Source organism: Cornus florida, unplaced genomic scaffold (genome assembly GCF_030987335.1).
Source record: "Cornus florida cultivar Cherokee Brave unplaced genomic scaffold, ASM3098733v1 CherokeeBrave_3.0.0_Hap2_Chr06, whole genome shotgun sequence".
NCBI lineage: Eukaryota > Viridiplantae > Streptophyta > Magnoliopsida > Cornales > Cornaceae > Cornus > Cornus florida.
The window spans coordinates 69,056,173-69,072,247 of record NW_026775576.1 but is presented as its reverse complement, the minus strand read 5'-3'; the positions used below and the strand labels follow the sequence as shown (position 1 = coordinate 69,072,247).

General features: G+C 34.6%; 2 protein-coding genes across 2 annotated transcripts; both read right to left on the bottom strand.

Moving 5' to 3' along the window:
- Positions 1-1,016: 1,016 nt before the first annotated feature.
- On the bottom strand, positions 1,017-5,139 carry LOC132314283 (acyl-CoA-binding domain-containing protein 5-like). Its single transcript, XM_059813160.1, has 9 exons — positions 4,936-5,139; positions 3,679-3,828; positions 3,363-3,440; positions 3,166-3,285; positions 2,973-3,039; positions 2,826-2,887; positions 2,459-2,598; positions 2,184-2,310; positions 1,017-1,043 (listed from the first exon to the last, which is right to left on the bottom strand). The coding sequence occupies exons 2-9, from the start codon at positions 3,772-3,774 to the stop codon at positions 1,017-1,019; spliced, it is 717 nt and encodes a 238-aa protein (XP_059669143.1). The 5' UTR covers positions 3,775-3,828; positions 4,936-5,139.
- Positions 5,140-7,210: 2,071 nt separating this feature from the next.
- Positions 7,211-12,889, bottom strand: LOC132311888 (probable small nuclear ribonucleoprotein F). The gene is made up of 5 exons (XM_059810033.1): positions 12,789-12,889; positions 9,194-9,281; positions 9,015-9,052; positions 8,604-8,668; positions 7,211-7,683 (listed from the first exon to the last, which is right to left on the bottom strand). Exons 1-5 carry the CDS (start codon positions 12,792-12,794, stop codon positions 7,614-7,616), a joined length of 267 nt encoding a protein of 88 aa, XP_059666016.1. The 5' UTR covers positions 12,795-12,889; the 3' UTR covers positions 7,211-7,613.
- Positions 12,890-16,075: the final 3,186 nt, after the last annotated feature.

The window sequence follows — 16,075 nt, the reverse complement described above, 5'->3', positions numbered from 1 at the left end:
GTAGTATAGGCTGGATTACCCGTAATAGCTCTCTTGATAGACCACACCAATCCCTTGACGAAACTGTTGCGCTTCTTCTCCTCTGTATCCACCTCTTCCGGTGCAAAGAGAGACAAGCGTGTGAACTGCTGCTCATACTCCGCTACTGTCATGTTCCCCTGCTGCAGATTAAGAAACTCAGTCTTCATGGCTGCCTTGATTGCATAAGGGAAATACTTTTCATCAAAGCATGCACTGAACTGATCGTAAGTCAATGCCATCCTCTCCGCTGCGGTGGTAACTGACTCCCACCATTGTAGTGCATCCCCAACTAGCTTGAAGGTAGCAAACATCTGCTTCTGAACCTCCGTGCACTGAACCAAGCGAAGATGTCGCTCGATGTCCTGTTTCCACTGATGAACTGCTCTCGCATCGGTGGAGCCTGTGAACTCAGGTGGGCTCCCCTTTGTGAAAGAACTCCTACCCTTCTCCCAAGTATCAATCCGAACAACCGGTGCCGGTAACGGTGCCGGCTGTACTTGAGGCTGATTCCGAAGTGCAGCGGTTACCCCTGTTTCTATAGCCCGAGCAATAAGGTCATTGATGTGAGGAAGAAACTCTGGGTCTCCTCCCTGATCCCGAGTCTGCTGAACTTCCTCATAGAACTGACCCTCATCCTCCTGACGCTGCCTACGAGCCGCCTCCCTTCGTTGCCTATTTCTCTGATTGTCCCGTCTTCTTCTAGCATTAACCATTCTGTTAACATAGAAAGACAGACATTAGTACGATTTAACCGAACCGTAAAGAACACAACGAATCCTAATCTTAGGCTCTAAATAAAAGAATACACTACGCGGAAGTCTTAAAACAATAGATCCCTAGAGACACTTGAACCTGGAGTGCTTTGATACCAACTGTGATACCCCTCAATTCTAGAGCCACGGGTGATCAAGTCCGAGCACAGAATACAAGGGATATCAAACAATTAATATTTAAACAAGCATTTGAATACAAAAAGAATAATAAATAATTAATATTTAAACAAGCATTTGGGTCCAGTCCATCTGCAATTACATGACAGCCTATCAAGCTAAAAAGTGAAGTGAGATCAAGAATGAGAAAACAAATATACTAGGCATATTTCCACAGTAATTAGCACTTGATGTCATTTTTTATTCTTCATTCAGTCCACACTAGAGGAATTTGTTCTAAGTTCTTCCATTCAGTCATGACTATCAGGGGAATGCATATATTCTCTCCCACTATATTTGTCATGGCTATGTTCCAGTGCAGATCTAACAATTAGTTTGCCAACAACTGATACTGCAAGACATGATCGGAAATAATCTCCCAAAAGACTAAATATCAGGATATCTCCATTAACACAACACTATTACAGCATGTCTTAAACAGAATGATATCAATAACCATTGACATAACAGTAAAGGGTGCACTAACAGCATAAACTTGAAACATTTAAGGTATGTTCACTTCCTGCAGCAATCTCAACTACAGTGGGGATCTAAAAGGCTGTTTGCAAGTGTCAATTTGTTTTATAAAAAAAGAGAACTAAAACAATACGTGAGACAGTGAAGGCATACCTTCACAATATAAAGAAACAAGAAATGAGTACGTTTATATGTTTATTCTATTACAATTCTGAAAGATAACTGACACCAAAATTAGTGACCCTAAAGAGAGTAAAACCTTGACACCGAGGTATATTACCTCAAGTATCACAGTCAAAGAGTAAGACCATAAACATAATATTGGACAAAAAGTATTCCAGTAATGGATCTAAATAACAGTTTGGCAACTGACAGGCGATGAAATGTAAAAATTACCTTCCAAACAGAAAATAGATGCAGTTTAATGATTGAATTTGCTAGCATCAATTGAAACCAAAAGCCAACAATTTCAGCTTATAAACTTCATCAGAAACATGAGGAAGATATTTCAGGCACATAAACCAGGGGCAGCAATTATGTCAGAATAATTAATAAGTGTTTGGATTACTATGAATATCAGTCGAGTATATTATAAAAATCATCAAGTATACACAAGAAAAGTCAATTATCTAATTCTTGAAATCAAGGTGCCATTATAGAAATGAAACAAGTTAACAATTTAACATTCAGCTTCAATGCTAAACTTCAACGCAATTTGAAAACCAAAACAATATCCCAAAAAGAATAAACACTTACAGTCTGCAAGTCCAGTACATGAAGATCATTGAAAAAGATTGAATGAGAACAACCGCCAAAAATTAAAAGGTAGCGTTCTGCATGCACAGCAGCTATGTGATCAAATCTGGGAACTGGAGGTGTCTGCCTATAAAAGCACAACAAAGTGAGCAGAACTCTTCTGGAAGCACATTAGCAGCAATTCAGGGCAAAAATAAATAAATAAAAAAATTAAAAATAAAAAAAATAAAAAAAGCACATAAGCAGCTGTCTGTAAAAGTAAAATCAACACTTACACCGTCTCCAACGCACACCAAATCATTGTCTCCAGATCAAGAACATGGACATCATTCAGCAGTCGCCTCTGACTGTCTTCTCCACCAAACATTATTATTTTAGAGCCGACCAGTGTTACAGACTGGCCACCGCGAGCCACCTGCTTACCCAATAAGCAAACCAAGCAAAATTAATCATAAAATTTAAATTAATCTCACACATACATATAGCAAAGGAGAAAGGTTGACACGCCTGTTCCTCCACTAATTAAACAGCTGACAACTAGGAAAATTTACTTAAATAAAAAAGGCACAATAAAATGAAATGGAAATCACTTCGCTCAAAAACAGAAATCTAGATTTACAGTAACTGGAGTCAGTCAGTTACCGGAACTTTTCCAGAGGTCTCCATAACACCGCAGTGGTATGATTCCAAATCAATGAATCGCACTACAAGTTAGCTAACAAGGCATAAGATTCAAAAGAAGTTCAAGTGGTTTCTGAACAGTATGAAAATGGCTTTCGAGGAACAAACCTTTCAAGCTGTCAAAATTATCCTTTGAATGACCACCAAGAAGAAGAAGTTTGTTTTTCCACTTAATCTACCAGCATAAACAACCACATATGCAAATTAGTTGTGTGATGAGTGTAAAGCAATAAGAACCACTTTGGACAAATGAGAGTAGAGTAAAATTTTAACACAAGACATTTATGAATCAACACCTTACCATTCTGTGGCCTGAAGAGGCTGGAAGAACTTCCAGGGAACTACCATCAGTAGTTTTATCAGCTTTTGGTTCCATGTTCAGTTTTAGAGTAGACCATGCCAAATTTCTAAGATCAAAAACCTGAAAAGTAGCCAATTATGACAAGACCCAAGAAAGAAGGATTTTGACATGCAGAAGTGAATAATCATGTCCGATACCTGAACATCAGATAGGTACCGTCCGTTACGACTTCCACCAGTGATGTAAAGTTTTTCATCAACCAAGCTTGCAGCATGCTACAGAGAGGAATATATGGAATGGTAAGTAACTGGTGCATACATAACACGTGAAAAAAGAAAAAGTAAAAGTAAAAAAAATGATGAATCGTTACTGTATTTGGAAAGGATTTAAGAGCAAAAATAAATAACTAGTTCTGATCTGAAGCTTTGAAGGGAAGAAGATGTTACAACTGCTTAAACCAATGAAATCTTGCTGACCTCAAAAATTTAAGCTAATCTCTAGAATGAACATAACCTTATAGCGAGCCGGGGGTCGTGGACCAGATACAGATAGTGCTACCCACTGGTCATAGTTTAGTGCCAAATGCCAATCACTACTATCTGTGCCCATACAATCTTTCGTGGAGGTCACTGAAATTTTTCAGTTCTTGAGCTTAACAATTATCTGAAATGAGAGTAAAAAAATGGATACACGTAATTACTCTTAGAATTTTTAATAAAAAGGAAAATAAAATGCAAGAAAAATGAAACTCTCTTTGAATGCATATTTCATCTAATGAAGGAAGAATGATGGTTATAAATTCATCAGACCTGATAAGTAGACACAAACATATGCAAATTTCTGATACAAGACTAGGAATATTTTAAATTCAAATACGTATATGCCTTGTGGCGCTCAAAGGAGAAGATAACCATCTAAGATGATTGGTCATGAACCATCATCATCATCTTTGCCTTAATCCCATATGAATGGGGTCAGCCACAAGTACAAAAGGAAGCCAAAGAGATTACAGCCAATGCTATGAGAAAGACAAGACCTGAGATTTAAGGCCAAGTAAAGAAGAGTTGACATACGCAGCCCAGAAGTTCAGTGAAGTTGAATAAGCAATATTAATGTTGCCAAAAATGGAGGGCGAGCATTGGTGCAATGGTAAGATTGCTTCATTGTGACCTGGAGGTCACGGATTCAAAATAAGGAAACAGCCTCTTCACATGAGAGGGTAAGGTTGCATACCTCTGACCCTCGTGCACTAGGTTTAACGGGGTTGGCAAGAAATAGAAGATTAAGGAACTGAAGGAGGGAAATTTCAACCATTTCTCAAGACCAATAGAACTACATTAATGAAAAAAACTCCAAAACATATCTTTTCTCAACAATATTTAAAATTCCAAAGTTCAATATCTTTAAATTCCTACATTTTCTCAGCAACCAATAAAACTTTATCACACTAATCGTTAAAAAAAATAAAAAAAATAATAAAAAAAAATGAAACTTAGTTCCACTATTCCGAAATTCTTTTAAACATAAATAGTCAATAAATTAATTTGCCTGTAATTGAGTTAAAAATAACAAGATCAATTTCGGTACAATTCATGAATTAAAATTCACACCAGCACCTCATATAATTGCACGCACTGTTCGATTGTGTGTATATATACAATTCAAAAATAAATTGAAAAGATCGAAGAAAAAGAGCATTGATACTAAAATTAATCAAGAATTATGCGAAATTGCAATGTGTACAAATAGATCAGATCGAGATTTCCTTGCCTGAGATTCGGATCTGCGAAGGTGATAGAGAGAGAAAGAGAGCAGAAGACAATGTGGCTGAGATCGGGATCGAACCCTTCCCTCGTTTCGAAGTTTAATGTGGAGATGAAATGAATTTATTTCTTCCAAGTTCACTTTTTCCCCCCTAAAATGAAGAGAAACGGACAGAAAAATGAACTCGCGATTGATTTACCTGTACGTTCTTCAAAGTTCAAACAACCATAACGATAAACCTTTTTTTATTAGTATTATTAGTATTGGCAAAAAAAATTCACACACACCATAATTACACACCTATCCTGCTCATTTGAATACTAGAACCATATCACTGTGCCACAAAGCAATGACAATAACTATTATTTACCTTCTCAAAATAAAATATAAAAAATAAAAATGTAATGCATTTTTACATGAATTATATATATATATGTATATATAATTATTATGTATATTTAAAAAGTACATGAATTAAATATTAGGCACGTGTTAGTGTCTTTCTCTTGCTAAATCTATATATATATTTAAATTTATAGATTTTTTGTTTTTTATAAACAATTTTTTTATTTATAATTTTTTTTGTTAATCATATTTTTGTTTTCAATATAAGAAGTTGAATTGTCCAACAATCCCACTCTTGAATTTTTGATTTATAATATTTGACTGTTCCAATTTTTAACATTATTTATTTGTTGAAATGTGATCTAGACTAAACATGAACATGTCTATTACTTGTCAACACCGCAATTACATATAATGAGAAATTCGATTCCTACTATAATTTTCATTTTAAACTGTTCCCTTGTGACTATAAATTTCATTTCGAGCAATTTCTTTGGAAGTTTATTTAGTCATTGGCTAATATTTCTATTAGCATTTCTTAAATCTGAATTTTTCTACAAGAAGTATTTAGTTGGTAACAAATTTTGGTGTTATGAAAAGTAGACCTATACATCTCTACTACTAACATAGAGTACACATTGAGAAATTGTAACTATTACATTAATTTTTTTATTTTTTATTTTCCCCTTAATTTCTTGTTAAAACTTGAGATGTTAAGAACAAATTAAATGTAAAAGTACATGTTGATACAAAATCCTACATGGTTGAGTACCAAGAGCCTTTTAAGTAAGAATGGAGCAGTAACGATTAATTTGGTGCCGACCCGGAACACTCCGATCAAGTTAGTGTTTGAGTTAAAAAAAAAAAAAAAAAAAAAAAAAAACAATTAATTTGGTGCCGACCCGGAACACTCCGATCAAGTTAGTGTTTGAGTTATAAAAAAAAAAAAAAACAGGCGTTTAATTTTTGACATACCTCCCTAGGCCATAGGTTAACCGACAGGACCATTGTGATTGTGGTAGTGCCCTGTCACATAATATAGATTCTTTTTCGTTGTTGTATAGCTTTTACAAATTATATCAAGATTTATGTTACTAATTAAGATGTGAATGGACATAAATAATTATATATATATATATATATATCTAGGGATTGAACTTGGGTTTTTTTTAAATTTATTTATTGAAATTGGTTTGACTGGGATAACAGGCGAACAGTGATATGCTTTGCACGTTCACTTCTGTGAGGACATGTTTCATGCATCAAAGTAATATACACGCATACATACATACATCCATACATATATATATATATATATATACACACACATAGGAATGCTTAGCACAATATACATATATATGAATTGTGCTAAGCATTCCTATGTGTATATATATATATATATATATATGAATTCAATAGAAGAAAGGAATGCTTAGCACCCTTCGATATCTGTCCGCAGTTCTCATCGTTATATTTATTCTTTTTGACATATGTCCGCAGCTCTTTAGTTTTTATATTCTTCATATTTTAGGATACATTATGAATATGAAACAACTATTAGGAGGACACTCTCATTATACTCGTGCCCTTAACCCATTGAATTACAAGGTTGTGAAGTTTAAATTTTCTATCTATATAGGAGGTTAGTTGAAACTACTAATTATTTACTAAATACCCAAGAGACCCACATTGACAATGGTTTAAAAACTTCCAACTCTAACCCCTAACTCGAGCAACAAAGGAACATGTCCAAAATATGAGTCAAGTTGAAGTTGTAATCGGGTTGACCCATGTAAATCACATGGTCTTGGATGCCAACTATTGCCAAGATTGAAATAAGAACAATTTGTTCTACATTAGGGATGAACGATATACTATCTTCATATACAAGCTATAAACACTATAGCCCAAAATGCCCAGATTTTTTCCACACCCCTAAAGCAAATGGGTCAGACTTTACAATCGTAGAAAAAATTTCAATACCCAAGGCGTACCGAATTCATTTTGGACCACAGAAACCAAAATCAGTTCATCAACAAGTTTACTGAAGCCAAAATGGAAGTCATCTCAATGCATAATCTTAGTCTCCTCTCAGAAACAATAACGGTTGAATTCTGCCATTTTTGAATCCTCTATAATGTAATAGTTTCAGGGTCATGTAAAATCCAGCATCTCTCAATGCATTGTAAAGCCCGGAGGAGATATTGACCCCAAATAATATTTAGCACTGCACTCGGTACATTCAAATGCTATAATACAAGATATAACTTCTGGGAGTGATACGCATAGTGACCGGAATAATAATTTGGGCCACGGCTATTTTACTGCTAAAATCCACCTTAGTCTTGATTAGCTTCTTCTATTTGTTCATCCTCTGGTACCCCGCGAAGATAGAGAACATTGTTACACCTGTAGCAACAATACAATACAATACACGTAAACAAGAAGTTGCAACTCTTTAAGCCAAAGTTATGTCCGGTAATAAAAATTCTTCTAAAAAATACTAGATGCATAACTGTGCTACTTTGATACAGGGATTGCAGAGAATCATCAATAATAAACAGGCAACTAAGTGTGTTTGAGGATATTTTGTATTCGCGAACACACACACGTACACAGAGACCAGCCTCAAAGCGTAACCTTTGATCATGTAAATAGGTAATAATTATTGTAATAGATCAATTTGTTAGAACTTCCTGATGCTTCTATCAGTTACCAAAAGCATCCACAAGACTTGTCATAATATGCAGATTCAAAAGAAGTTTAATAAATAACTAAAAAGTCACAATTATGTGGCATAACTTCCTAGAGCAAGCCTTAATCAACCCCTTCTCCCAAATCCAACAAAAAAAAAAAAAAAACACACACACACACACACACACACACACTATTTAACCTTGTCATTTTTGCACTACTTTTAAGCCGACCCCAAGTAATTGGGAAAAGGCTTGGTTGTTGGTGGTGTTGATTTTTGCACTTGTGGCAAAAGAAAAAGAGGACGACAAAATAAGTAGAATAATAAAAGACATGACTCATAGTTGAAAAGAATAACGCAAGGCAGGTCATCGAAAGGTTCTCAGAGACTCGCCATGCAGCTTAATTTAAACCATTCTCCCATCCTAATCACCCCAATTACCTCACCTTCAAGTTGACTCAACCCTAGCTCTCTCTCTCTTCACAATCAATGTCTTACTTTATTGGTTTGAGATCATCCACCCATTTGGAATTTCAATGAAGATGCATATTAACTCAAACTCGAGAGACATGCATCACTGTAATCTTAGGGTACTATGGGTCAAGAGGCACACTACAGCGATTGAAAAAATTACCTGATCAGAATCTCTCCAAGATTTCCAGTGAATTGGCCTTCAATATATTCTTCAGTGTTGGCCAGCTGCAGATAAAAAATCAAAAATAAGAATGACAAAATGTACTCAATGAAGAAAAATGCTGAACTGGATAAATATAATGCTTTCCAAAGTCAAATATTGCCAAGATAAACAAATTATGTGTAAAAAACAGAATAATTATAGGTAACATGCAGATGCTTCAACATGGTATATTGCCCAACACTATCACATCACACAAGCTACTCAACATGGCAGCTCAGGAACAAAATCAGGCCACTGACGGAAGGCAGACGGCACAATCAAACACAAACAAATTCACACGCAAATGCAGGCATTAAAGAACATAATTTCTAAATATAAATATACTGAAAATAGAATGTATGGCAATACCTGCAAGTTCATGTAAGAATCCACGGAAACGAGAAAACCTGAAAGGATTTGAAATCATTCATGTCACTAAGGCTAATATTAAAAAAGAAAAAGCATGCACAAATTACAGAAAATTCCCAAGTAAGAAGGAAAAAAAAGAAAAGAAAAAAATAATGAAAGAACCACTGAAAGCAAAGTACCTTTGTATTCCATTCCCCACTTGAGTTTTACAATGACAGGATTTCCGATCAAATTGTTCAAGAAAGGTTTGGGATTAACAGGTACAGTCTGCAATATCCAGATAATTAGTTTCAAGAAGCAAGGTGCATGCAACAGTATTGTTTATGGAAATTAAGCGAACTGGTCCAGAATACACTAGCATGAACGAGTTTTATCTGAATCTAAGAACTTAAAAGTTCATATATAGATCATTATGCAAATATACATTAGCCAATGTTATACCCAAAATTGCCAGACTATTAAAAATTAGTTACAATAACAGAAACATCCCATACATCTATAGCAGATAAAAAAAAAATGATCATATTAAAAAATTTTGCACTGCAAAAGACATAAACACGAGTAATTGATGTTCAGAGAAAGTTAAAACTCCCTACTGTCTTCACTGACAAGTGCCAGATTCTAATACAAATCCTTTTTTATGAGAAAGTAGATGCTGGAGTTTTCGTGTGTCTTGAAAGAAGGAATCTTTGGATGCATGCATAGAAAGGATCTGTAACTTAATTAGCTACTTAAATTTCATTTTCAAGGGGCTATTGCATGGTGCAATGGTATGAACTCGACTACCAAGCATGAGAATTTTTTTTTTTTTTTTTTGATAAGTTATGAGAATTCAAGTCAGAGTGTAAGAAAAATCATTTGTATAAATAAGGCCTGCAGCCATTCCCCACCCCGGGGCACTTCATGCAAGCTGGACCAACAATAAGTAATAGTTTTTTTCTGTATAGGTTGGTATGTAGATCCTAGAATTGTTTAATAATTGCAAAACTCCACCAGCTAAAGGGGACAACACATACAGTTCCTTTGTGGTGTCAAGGACAACAAAGAGTTTCTGTTCCCAAAATCTCAAATTAAGAAATCATCTATTAAGTATTTCTCTATCATGTTTTGGACTGCAGGGGGTTTGGACAAAATGGAGTGGATCAGATAATCTTGATAGTCCATTTCCCTATCATAGTCAATGGCATTCCTGATGGTTTTTCGGTCATTTTTAGAGGTCTGACAGGCAAACCCTCTAACTCGATTCCCTTTATTGGGAGAGCAAAGTCTTGAGTAAAATGATTAGTAAAGCTGTGGATGCTGACTTCTTCAGTTCCTTTAAAATCAGTGGTGGTCAAAGATCTTATGTATCGGTTTCTCATCTCCTTTTCACAAATGACATTATAATATTTGCAGTGTTGAGGAGGTGAAGTTGTGGTATATTATCAATTTATCATAGAAGCACTACATGTGTTTTGAGGCAATATTGTGGATAAATTTGGTTAAATTTGAAATTACTCCAATGAGATGTGGAGAATCTGTTTGCTTTGGCTGGAAATCAGGGTTGCAAAGCGGGATCTCTTCCAATGATGCTCTCAGGGCCCTGCCTATTGGTGCACCTTTTAAGGCTACCTCAGTTTGTAATTTTGGTGGAAAGGTTAAAGAACAGGTTAACAGGTTGCAAAAGATAATATCTACCAAAAGGTGGAAATCCAACTTTTATAAAAGAACTCTTTCACGCCTGCCCGACTGTCCATATATTTTATGTCCATTTTCACAATACTGACCTCGGTGGTTGAAAGGTTGAAGAAGATTTAAAGAGAATCTATGGCATATAATTAAAGAGGAATCCAAATACCAGCTTGCAGCATGGATGCAAGTTTCTGCTCTAATACATTTTTTCTTTTCTTCTTTTCTTTTCCCTTTTTTTTTTTTTTTTTCCTTGGTGGTGGTGGGATTGGGGGAAATGTTGGGATAGGCAGTTTAATAAAGCATTGTTGGGGAATGGCTTCAGAGTAACGTGGTGGAACCAGGTTGCATGTTGAGAAAAGTTGGGGAAATTTGAGGATAGTCTTCATGGTTGAACTTAAGTTAAGGTTATGTGCCCCTGTTGAATTGGGCTTTGGAAGGGAAAGAGGAAAAATGGAGAGATTTCTACAAGTTCATCGGCTTTGTGGTGGAAAAATGGTCGAAGAGTTAGATTTTATCATGGTGTTTGGTGTTGGGATGTCCCCTGAAGATAGGTTTACCGATCCATCTAGAATTGCCTCGAGTAAGAGATGTTTGTTTGCATATTTCTGGAGAGAGGAGTGGTTTGGAAGCCATACTTTTGAGAACTTTTCAAGATTGAAAGGCACCTTTTCAGGATTTGAAGTAGGTTATGCACAAATAACCTCATAAGCAAAACCACTAGCGTCAAAAAATCTTCACAATAATCATTAAGTAACAGGATTGATCTAAAACGTTGAGCACAACATCTGCTTGTTTTGATAGAAAATATATTAATGAAATTATTTTCACGATAAAGACAAAAGCAATGAATTATGCAATACAAAGTGAGCTAATCTCATTGTTGAATACCTACAGCAACTAATGAGATTCTAGAGAAGAATTTCTCTTCTCTTTGAAGTCGAGTGTTTAGGGTTTTCAAGTGAGAGAAATCTCATGATTGCTAGATGCAACATTGCAACTCGTGACAAGACACCATGCATTTTGGTCTTCCAAAGTTCAAATGCATAAAATTGTAAGTTGGGACCAGCAGCTCAGAAGTAAAACAGCGCATGTTTAGAATTAATATATTGATATGTATTTTTTTTTTATGCAAATAGTAAAACCTGACATTCCCTAAATCATTCCTTTATTTGGTACGTAAAATGTGTTTGAAAAATAGATGCTTTGAACTTTTAATGAAGAGAGATAAATGTGAAAATTTAAAGAAAGCAATTTATAATAAAATATTTTTGCTGAAGATGATGAGCATGACCAGCAACTCTTACCTTTGGAAAGATTTTTCCATCACCAATTTAAAAAACAGGAATATGCAGAACTTTCTTTCTTAAAAATAAAAAATGACCTTATTTGGATATAAAAAGTAAGCAGGATATGATGTAGTAACAATTGGAAATAATGATTCAGGAAGCAACAATTATATATATATATATTGTCAAGACTCAAGAACAACAATGATACATAACAAGGGATAAGCCCCTTACATATTCCTAAATCCCACAATGATGAATGCTGAATTTGATTGCAGGGTAGTACAATCTAGAACCCTCATCATATGTCAGTTAACACCTATCACTTTTCTTTTTTATTTAGAACTTTTGAGACCTAATCAGAGATTAATTTCCTGTTTCAATCCAATTATGAAAAATAATTGTTGTATATTACAATTATCAAGCCATTATTTTAACAGGATTAAACCGGAAATCGGGGGACGGCTATACTAGGATCCAACCTAAAACATGATTGTCTCGTTTTACTTAGCAAAGCTCATGCAAGATCAATTATACGGGCTTCTAAGTTCTATATCACAAACATTGCCTTCTAAAGAATATGCCGTAAGAAACAAATACTTTAACCATTTTTTTAGCTCCCAAAGGATTGAATTCGTTGATATTTCATGAAATAAAATACCGATGCATTGTGCAAGACAAAGTGAGGATGCGTTCAGAGGGATTATGCATTCTACGATGGAATGTAACATATATATAGTATATATAGAGAGAGAGAGACGCACACACAAACATTATGCAGTATAAGTGAAAGTAAATATCATCAATGAACACTTACAGCCATTGAAGGTATGTTCAGAGTACAACAACTTCGCCTCGCTCCGCTTTGCTTCGAAGTTCGGGGTTTAGGGTTTTGGCGTTTGAAATATAGGAGAGAAATAGAGAATAAAAAGAAGACCTTCGAAAATAAATTTTGATGGGCCATGTTGGTCAGAATTGTTGGGCCATAAAGGTTGAGTTTTGGTAGATAATGTGATCAATACCAAGAGGACTCGTCTATTTTTAGCCCATGTTGCCCATTGGATGTACTAGTTGAGTTCACTGTGATTTCCCAAGAGATTGGAAAAAAAAAATTAGTTTTTATTTTTCCAAAAGTTCAAGCAAATCATCTACATCCACAATGTTGTTCTGAACTTGAACACGTTATCAAACTATCTGAACTAATACTCGTTGATATGAATATCTTCGTAGCCCAGCGGTTGAGTTGCTCTCTGTTATCTTTAGGAGCCTAACCTTCCCACCTCTAATTTCAACATTCTTGTCCTAAAAAGAAAAAAAATAAACCAAAACTCATGGATTAAAAGATTTAAATTGTGCAAAAAAATATGCCCTATTTTGCTCAACAAGCGTTTTGAGTTTTACTAACCTGGGTTGGATTTTAAGATAAATTCTTTTCCTTAAAATTATAAAAGAAAAAAAAAATCAACTTATAATCCTACTTTTCAAATTCAAGTTATAATCCTACTTCTCAATTCTAGGGATTAATAAGTTTATAAAATCTTGTTGGGTTAAGTGTAGAAAATCCCCTTGTAATATAAGTTATATGTAAATAATTACTTGACTTTGTGGTCGTCTTTGTTTATGTTTGGCCCACAGACACAAATAATTGATACCGTAAGGACTCATTACATGACTTATGACAGCCCTCTATTTATGTTTGGCTCCACACACTCACAAAAACTCAATAATTGACTTGTCCTTAATCTTTGTTAATGTTTGGCAATTCTTTTTTTTTTTTGTTTCGTTTTCCTAGTTGGGATTCACACACACTGTCTCCGCTAGGCCACAGGCAATTCTTACAATAACAGATTTTATAAAACTTGAGTATTTATCAAAAACTATAATTAATGTACCTCTTTTATCTCCCAAAGCCACAGGCAATTTTTACGATTACAGATTTTATAGAACTTGAGTATTTATCAAAAACTATAATTAATGTACCTCTTTTACCTCCCAAAATACAAGTGAGGATTATGTTCTACATATTAACTTATCAAAAACTATTCTTAATGTACATCTTCTGTATTTCACAGTGTGGTCCCCATTCTATCTTATCTAAGGCGGTCCATCAGTGCTTATTTATCCTTTTGTTTGGGGGGCGGGGTGGAGGGCAGATGAAATCAAAGAGCTGGGTCACCCCCTCTTCTGTAAATACTTACCGTAGTATGCAAGTAGAAAGCTGTAAATTTAGCACCAGTTTTGTGTGTAATAAAAATCCTTTTCAAGGTTCAATTTTTTGTCATCACCAACAATTACTACAAATACGTAAATGCATAATCCACAAGTCTATGTGGAATATGAAGACAAAATGCCAACAATTCAAGAAAATATGCAACATAATTATAAGTCCCTGTAAAACTCGTAAAAACGTGAGACTGAAATCTGAGAAGTTCTAAAAATGTTGCTTAATTATAGAAATTGAATTCACATAGATTAAAATATTATCAAGGTATTATTACATGCTCTGCAACAGTGGATTTAATTCTAAAAGATGAGACTCAATATATTTCTTGGATTTAATGCTTTGAAATCCTCATTATTCATAAAATTCAGAGATGCATAGTCATATCATTGCAAAGATAAATGATACTCCCTCCGTTTCTAAAAATTGTTGGATGATTTGGAGATTTTAACTTTTTTATGCTAACCGGTGAATTTTCAAAGTTATCATTAGAAAAAGACAAAAGAATATTTCGTAATTAGTTCACAAGTCAATGTGAGTTTAGGTATATTATGCAAAAAGCACATCCAATTTTGGAATGGGTCATGTACATTCCAAAATAAAAAAAGATGGACGGAAATGAGACATGTATAGATATATATAATAGTTTTGTACAAAAACCCTTGAGTGTTTTTTTTTTTTTTGTTCTTTTTCTTTCTTTCTTTTTTTTTTTTTTTTTTTTTTTTGCAATAATTCTATGACAAGGTATGCATTTTGTCTTGCCATCTCCTCAAAACTCATGCAAGTTAATTTATAAGTACCGGTACCGGTACCAGTACCGGGAGTTCGAAATCATAATAAAGCTGTAAGAATCATGTGACAGAGGCATTTGTAGGGGTTGTGTGGGAGTTTGAGTTAAATTCTTATTGATAGTCCTCCACCTCTCCCCAAGAATGACAATAATACTGTTTATATATATTTAGGTCTTATTTTTTTCAAATTATTGATTTATCAATCTGAACGCCTTTTTGGAAAGGACAATACCAATGGGTGGATAATAGTGTTGGAAGTGTATGGAAGAGTGGGGATATTAGTGTTGGGAAACTGATACATTTTCACAAAAATGTGGTCTTTACCTCCTCTAACAGACGTTACAGACCACACAGTATATTTGTTAAACATCCAACCACACAGTATATTTGTTAAACATCCAACTTTTTTGTAAGGTGTATTCCGAATTAGATGGAACAGGTCATATTGTTCCAGCGGAGATGATTTGGGTCCATTGACCTCCTGCGGAGCTTTGGAGATGCTCTAAACCTATATCATACCATGTCTCATCCCTTATCGAGTCAACATCAGCAACTAGTAGGGATGCTCTATCCCTATATCATACCATGTCTTATCCCTTATCGAGTCAACATCAGTAATCATTAGGAATTTCATCTCAGTTTAATTGTGGTTCACATGTTTGTTTTTTCTTATAATTAAATTGTTTTGTTTATTTTTATTATAGTCAACGGAAACAACTACAATTTGAAAATAATTCCTTGGGAAGTGCTAGCTAGCTTTTCCTTAAATATTTGCATCTATAGTAAACAACAAATGTTTCAAGTTAATATAAAAGATGAATGATTTATGTTTGCTGAGGCTGTGGCGAGTTGTATGGTGATGTTCATGGCTGGTATGTTTCTCAAAGTTGATATATTTTGTTTTCTTGGATTTCTCAAATGGATATTTTTCGGTGAATAAAATGTTAGTAGCTGAAAATAAAGATTTTTTTACTTACATTCAATGGGTGGTCAAGGACGACGACAAAGTGGTTGGTGGCCTCACTGAGGGGTCAAAAACATTTCTCTACTCGGGTATTATTTTTATTTTTTTGTATTTTTATATAGCATTCG